The sequence below is a fragment of the Muntiacus reevesi genome, chromosome X, assembly GCF_963930625.1.
Source record: "Muntiacus reevesi chromosome X, mMunRee1.1, whole genome shotgun sequence".
Lineage (NCBI taxonomy): Eukaryota > Metazoa > Chordata > Mammalia > Artiodactyla > Cervidae > Muntiacus > Muntiacus reevesi.
Window position 1 is genome coordinate 18,015,130 of NC_089271.1, and position 7,752 is coordinate 18,022,881.

Below are 7,752 nucleotides of genomic sequence, written 5' to 3' on the forward strand. Positions count from 1 at the left end.
GCCCAAGCCACTGACTCACAAGTACTTCAGGATACAGAAGGAAAGTCACAATTCTCCCACAGGATGAAAGAGATGGAACCAAGGGAGCTGCCTGGAGGGACAAAGCAAAAATGAAGTACCCCACCCCCCCTCAAGAAAATATCAGTGAAAACCATTATAAAAAACAACAAAACCATACTTTCTCTTTTCCTGTATTTCTTTGGAATCTTAACTGGGATCCTCAGGCTTCTACCAAGTATTCCACCAAAACAGCTGAGTGGTCCAGAAACACCCCTCCAGGGGATGGGGCATGGACCCTAACCTTCCAGTTACAAACTTACAGGGAGGAGTGATGAAAAGTTTTCGAAATAGACAGCAGCACTAGTTGCACAACGCTGTGAATGCACTTCATGCCACTAAGTTGTACACTTAAAAATGGTTAAAATGGCAAATTCTGTTATGTATGTTCTACCATAATTTCACAAATAACATGATATACAGACATTGAATTGCATGCTTTAGATGGATGACCTATATGGTATGTGAATAGTATCTCGATAAAGCTGTTTTAAAAAACTTCTCAAGGAAACAGGCTGAGAAAGCTCCTCACAGTGGAGAGGGGGCAGCAGGGTTGGGGGGAGGGGAGATCAGTAGCCTGATATTTATCGAGCCCCGATACAGGTGGCTGGTTCTCTCACAGTGAAAGGGAGTTGGGTTCTGCACCTGGGGGCCCGGGTCACATTGACTCTTGGAGTCTCAGTTCCATCATGTGATGGTGTGGTCGATGGCTGCCAAGGGCCCCACCAGCACTCCAGAACCAGGCACCAACAGGTGGGTAGCAGAAGGACCATTATCTGTCACCTGGCATCTAAGAACATCCCACCAGGAAGGCAAAACATCAGGGGAGCCACACATGGGAGAGGGAAGTTCAACAACTTCACAACCCAGGTAAGGACAGAAGTTGAGGTAAGCTGTGTGAAGACATTTTCCACTCAAAGGACAAAACAGTGAAGAAGTGCCAGAGTCCTGCTCTCCATCGACTTCTTGGTCCATTCATAAAACAAAGGCTGTGACCAGAGAGGAAAATCTTAGGTTCCAGAGCAGCTAGGATGAAGGAAGGAAACAGTGTTTGACCATCTGTGTAACACCCAGAGCCGGCTTCCCCAGCACTTGGAGCTGAATAAGTGTGGAGGAGACTGTGGTGCGCTGTAGGAGGTAAAGCAGCATCTCTGGCCTCTGCCCACCAGATGCCAGCAGGCTGGCCTACCCCACCAGCTGCCACGCCCAGACACTGCCAAATGTCCCCCCAGGGGTTGGGGGCAGAATTGCCCCAGGCTGAGAACCATTGCCAGAGAGAACTTGCTATCTTAAACTTGTAGCTCTTTGTTGAAGCCATGTGACACATGTGGCATTACCCTTCACCCACTGCTGTGCAGGCCACTGGTGACTGTCAGCAAACAGACCTTGTCAGCACCCTGCGCCTGAGGGATTTTATAGAACTGCACACATACTCCTGGCAGCCAATAGCCTCAGAGAATTTCAAGTAGTAGCTGCACTTGGGTGAGAGGGTTATTCATTTATTCATTCGTTCACTAACATATGGCACTTACCCTATGCCAGGCAATGAGCCAGGGTGATGCAGTTGGGGACACCCAGCTAGAGATGAAGAGACTTAACACAAGATAAAGTGTTGTAAAACAACCTTTGGAGCAGGCCTCAAAAGAGGAATAAAGGGGTGGTAGGCTGAATAATATTCCACCAAAAAGGTACACATCCTAATCCCCAGAACCTGTGAATATGCTACCTTCAATGGCAAAGGGGCTTGGCAGATGTGATTAGGATCTTGAGATGGGGAGGGTATCCGCAATTATCTGGGTGGGCAGAGTATAATACAACAGTACTTATAAAATGAAGGCAGGAGGGTCAGAGAAAGAGAGGAGGAGACGTGAGGACAGAAGCAGAGTGAGAGTGATGCAGCCACAAGCCAAGGAATGCAGGCTGTCTTTACAAGCTGGAAAAAGCAAGGGAATGATTTCATTTCTCAATACTGAGTCATAACTCCCAGAGAGGTTTGTTCCAGACTAGGAGCACATTCTCCTCTTTCTCTGAGGTCCTGTGTCACTTATAGTGGCATCTTATTTTATGACCAGAGTGCCCACAAACCCATGCACTCTGGACCTCAGCCTTCTCATCTGCAAGGCATTGAGGTTCTACACTTGACGTTGACCACGCATCAAAACCCCTGGAGGGCTCATTAATGCATTAATGCTTTCGCCTCAGAAGTTCCTGACTCAGTGGATAGAATTAGGGCCAGAGAACTGGTATTTCTAACAGGATCCCAGGAGGCTGAAGCTGCTGACTAGGGGACCACATTCTGAGTACCACTGTATGAGAGATCCTCCTTCTCTCACAGTATTTTTCTGCACTCCATCTCTCCCATTAAGAGCTGTGCTGCTTCTTGGTCTTCAGCAGTTTGCTCTATCCCTCCAGAATGATTCCAGGTGGAGTATGCGAGTTGTCCACTCTGTGAAGGCTAAACAACAGCCCCCAGATGGGCTGATATTAAGGAAGTCATCCCCAAATATACCTAGATAGCTCTTATCTCCCCACCACCAAGTCCTACTCCTCACCCCCACTCATCACATAGTTGACAAGACCACTCAGTAATCAAGTGAGAACACAGATGAAGCAGGAACTTGTCCAAACCACCAAAGTCACCCAATGTCCCTGGGTCCTGGCTTCTAAGAGCAACTCTGGCTTCTTCACCAATCCCAGCCTTAGTCTGGTTTTCCCAGCTTCTAAGTAAGGTTACTAAGGCACCCAATCAGGACTCACTCCTGCTTCCTAACAGCACCTAATCCAGAGGAAACCTCTCTCACTGTGATACCCCTGGTGTGCCCACAGTGCAGGGTTGTTCCACTGCAGGTGGTCCTGGGGGGCGAGAGGGAGAAGGATGGTTCCTATCCAACTTTCAGATTTCAACTCAATCTCCTCAAAGCTGCTGTCCTTACCCCTCCGCAACCTAAGTCAGATCCCACCTCTCTAATCTCCTTTCACAAGACCTACCAGGGCTTATAATTACATATTGTTGTAAGTATTGGAATCTAGCCTACCTCTCCCACTAGAATGAGAAACCCAAGCTGGCAGGTCTGTGTGCTGTGTGTCTGTTCCTAGCACAATGCTGGGCACAAAGCAGGAGGTCAATAAATATCGGAGGGATAGATGGATAAATAGATGAATACTGACCACTGTGTGCAACTGGCTTTAAAACAATTACAAATACAAATGGTGACCAGAGAATATCAATAACACAGTAAGAACTAGAGCTGTCAGAGAAGAAACGAGCAAGATCTGTGCAACCAGGAGGTACTGTGAGGGATAGAAGAGGACAAAGTAAAGGTCATTATAGATAACAGGCGGAGCCTTCCATCTCTAACTCTAGCCTGTTTATTGAACATATTATATTCAATTCAGCTTTAGTTGATTTAGCATAAAGCAGTCTACCAACACTAATACAATACACTGCTAACAACAGTCCACACTTTGTTGTTACTCCGGGATTCTTTAAACAGAAATCCTTCACTGGGCCTGCAGATCCTCCACGACTCACAGATTTGGGTCATAATAATATTTGTGCAGTTGTAATTACAAGAGCCTTTTCCTGCATTTACTGACGGCATCTTCATGCAAACTCAGATGGCACATTCTGAGTGCACTTTTTAAGAGGCCATGTCACAACTAACTGGCTTCAATTCAGGGTTTGGGATTTGATGCTTTGCAGTTGTTTTTCAGATCAAAGACTATGTAACACAGCTTTATTGTGTTATCCATCATGGGAAAAATCATTATCAGACTTGATAAGAATGGAAGTGTATCAAATTAATAAACTGGACAAATCTTCTGAAAATCAAAGCAATACGGGGGACTGGAAAGGGGGGTGTGCCTGTGTGTACACACATCTGCTTCAGAAATAACATTGTTAGGTGGCTCCGTCAGTAGACATACAGCATCAATTGTTAAATACCTTTGCTCCATCACAAATACACTACTGAAAAAGCTTTAGAAAACAGCATGTGATTTTTACCCCCAAAGTACTTTCAGTATCTCAAATCTCACTCTAAACATTTTAATGAATTAAATGACAGCGTCCATTTTACTCTTAGCACTGCTAAGTATTAACACCTGAAATAAATGAAAATCACTTTCAGCGCCCCCTTTCCCTTTTGTAATGATTACAGTAAAAGAGATTAAGCCTTAAAGGGCTATAAACTGCAGAAGCACTTTCTAATTTTCTTAGGAGGTTCTGGATAATGAAAATAGTTCAGACTTGAATGATAAATTACAGGTCTGTTTCTTAAAAAGAACTCAGTCCTCTTCTCACTGAGATAAAGAAAACAGTCCAGCCATGAAAGAAGATGCTTGGATCAAACATCCTTTTTCTGTGTGTGTGCAATCCTTTAGGCGACCCACCCAAAAGGACAGATGATCAAAATAGCATTTTGGGTTACCTCAGGAGAAACCAACCTGTTGTGAAAGTAATGGGTGATGTTTCAAGTATATACTTTGTTAATGAACTAAATTATCTTATTAGGTGCCAAAGCAAAACAAGAGTGTCAAACTAAGTGTTTTGGCTTCCACTACCCCCTCATTCATTCATTCATTCAGTAAATATTTATTTAGGGACTCCCCTGTGCCAGGCACCAAAGAAAATAGTGCTGAACAAAACAGCACAACACAACAACGTCCCCATGTTCATGGAGCTTACAGTAGGGGACAGAATGTTAAACTCAAATACGTAATAGTGCTATTTTTTTAAGTGCTATAGGAGAAAGGGTAACAGAAGGGACTAAATTAAACTAGGAGTGGTGCAGGGATCAGAGAAGGGCACTGAGAAAAAAGTGTCACTGAAGTTGAGAAGCCATCAGATCGTCATCACTTTGGAAAAGGAAAACCATTTCTGGAAAATGACCACAAATGGGATTTGAACTCTGTCAGCAACTGCCGAGGTTAAACCTCTCCTTTCCAGTGCATCTGTCTTAACCAGTAACTACTGGCCATTGACTGTCTGACTCACCTACCTAAATACTATGACCTGAACCCAGAAAGGTCTCACTTCATTATGATTTATTAAAATCTACAGTCTTCCTATACTTGGCCTAGAAACACCTCAAAGTAATCTGCCAGAGGCATAAAAAACAGACTGCCTACCAGCAAGAATATTACCTGGGTGGGCCAAACGTTTAATAACCCCGGCAATCTCGAGTCCATTGCCCAGTAAAGTGCCATTTCGTCTGGGCAACGTGGCTCCAATACTCTAGGGTCTATCCCAGATGGGACCCAGGGGACCTAACAGTTTGTTGGCTACTTAGAACTGATCTTTGACCAGTAAATCCAGGACTAAATCACCCTTTCCAGTTCCCCAACCCTGCAGACTTAGAGGGTGTGGGAAGTGGCCTTTGAGCATCACCAAGCAGAGAGCTTGCCAGACTGGAGGGAGGCAGACTGGCAGAGAGGGGTTCAGGGCTGGGAGGAAGAGGGACGTCAAGGGAGGCGGGTCAAGGCGCTTCAGACCCTAGGACTGCACGCCATCCCGGGTACTGGGGCGTTTCCCGCCACCCCCCACCACCACGTCAGCCCCCGGCAAAGGCAGCGGGGCGAGGCGGGAACCTCAAGCCCCGCGCAGGGCCGGAGCCCACCAGCTCCCGGTACCCCCGCCCTCAGCGTAAGGAAGGCGCGCTGGGGGCGAGAAAATGGCCAAGACAAAACTCTCCCCGCCCACCCGAAAAGCCAACCACACCCCCTGCATCCCTCCGCGCCAGCCGCCCTGGGCCGGCCCCCGCGCTCCTCCACCCAGGCACCCGCGGGGTTCCAGTGGGCGCCGGGCGGGCTCGGCAGGGACCCGGGCGCCAGTGGGAGTGAACACGAGTGCGCGAGGCAGGCAGAGTGCCCACCGCGGTGTCACCCGCCGGGGCCCCGGCCCTGGGGCGCCCTCCTCAGCTCCGCGGTCCCGGGACAGGCGCGCCGCCTCAGGCTGCGGTGAGCACCCGGTCGCCCCCCACTCACCCATTGGCGTCGAGCCGGGCCGGGCCGCCGAGGCAGCGTGAAAGTTAGCGGAGGCGGACGCGGGGGTCAAGGCGCCGGGACCTGGGCGCGGGATTCGGGGCGCCGGTGTGTGGGCGCGGGGGTCGGGCGGCTGGGTCGGCTTTTTCCTCAGTAGCGGCGGCCGCGGCGGCTCAAAGCCGCTCGCTGCTGCCTCTGCTGCTGCTGCTGCTGCTGCCCCGGGGCGACTCCTGCTGCTGCTGCATCGCGACCCGCTGCGCCCGGCTGCGCCGGGTTTCCTGCTCCCAGCTAGTGGAAATTGCGAAAAAAAAAAAAAAAAAGCGCCACCCAGCCCAGCGCCCAGCAGTCGCGGCCGCGCAGCCCGCTCTCCCCTCCTCCTCACCGCCGCCGCCGCCGCCGCTCCTGCGGCTCCGCCTGCCGGGGACGCGCGGCCGCCAGGGCGGGGGCGGGGCTGGAGGGGCGGGGCCAGTGGGGCGGAGCCTTCGAGGGACCGGGCTAGCGCCCGGGGCGTCTCTGCGACTGCTGAGCTCCGGCGCCCCCCTCACCGCCTGCTGGGGAGGGACCCAGCTCCGCGAGGCTGCCCCCCACCCTTGGCGGCTCCGCTAACGCCCCGGGAAATGCCGCGAGACTCCTCGAGACCAGAGGAGGGGAGGAAGAGTCTGAGGGGAGGGGGCGTCCAGGTGGAGGGGCACGTGGAAAGGAGATGGAAAAAGCCGATCCCAAAGGTGCGACGAGAGGTGGAGGACAGGTTGGGGGAGGGAAGACCGTGGGCAGGTGAGGGGCTGAACACCTGCTGAGGGTGATGACAGGTAATCCCCGGGGTGTCGCGGCAACCCAGAAGGCTTCACAGAGGGGGCTGTTGGGAAGGAGAAGGGGTTTATCCTACGGAGGGAGAGAAACGCAGTTTCCCTTCAGTGCAGCGTGGGAACGGCAGGCCAGGCGCGAGTTCGGCTTGTAGGAAGTGGTGGGATGGAGATGCAGAAAGAGGAGTGAAGCCAGTGGGCTGCATCGCCACACACCGACCCTCACAGGGACTCCTAACCCAGCACCCCCTGCCTGAGCCAGGTGGGATTCACTGCTCAGCAATGTTCCCAGGCTCTCATGTTCCCAGGAATCCACTGAGCCAGTTCCCCACCAACAGGCAATATTTGCAACCATATTGATCTGATCCCCAAATCAGGGCAGTGGGCACTAAAATGAAAACAGCAAATTTATGTTAGTTCACAGGTAACTCACAAGCACCTTTTGGAGTCCTTTCACTACCACACCTTTCACCATACTCTGACATCCACCACATTCATTTACCGACTCGTTATTTCCTTTTCCCTTTCCACCATCTGGTGGTAGGAAGAGATAGTGAAATAGATGGGAGACATTCAGGAAGAGAGAAAATAAAGACAATAAAGAAATTAAATTCAAAAAAACTAAATAGTTGACCACTGATAAATGGAGGAGACCGAGGGTTAGTGGATCCACAAGTGACAAAAACAGACCCCTTACCACATATAGGGGTGTCTTCACACCTCACCTATAATGTTGGGGCAACTCTTGTAAATTGGTTACATCCTGGGATTTCTACAGAAAGATGTACTTATAACTGTTTCATTAGCTTAAAGCAAGTCAAAAAACCCTTCAAAGTCAGGATCTTACCAACAAGAGATCAGTAGCTTCATCTTTCTAATACTTTCTCTGCGTATCAGAGCAATCTAGACA

General features: G+C 50.0%; 1 protein-coding gene across 1 annotated transcript in view; it reads right to left on the reverse strand.

Moving 5' to 3' along the window:
- SH3KBP1 (SH3 domain containing kinase binding protein 1) overlaps positions 1-6,339 on the reverse strand; it is a 338,270-nt gene extending 331,931 nt beyond the window's left edge. Inside the window, exon 1 of the mRNA XM_065915717.1 lies at positions 6,043-6,339. Within this exon, the coding sequence (XP_065771789.1) occupies positions 6,043-6,046 (4 nt within the window). The 5' untranslated portion in view covers positions 6,047-6,339. The remainder of the gene's footprint in view (positions 1-6,042) is intronic.
- Positions 6,340-7,752: the final 1,413 nt, after the last annotated feature.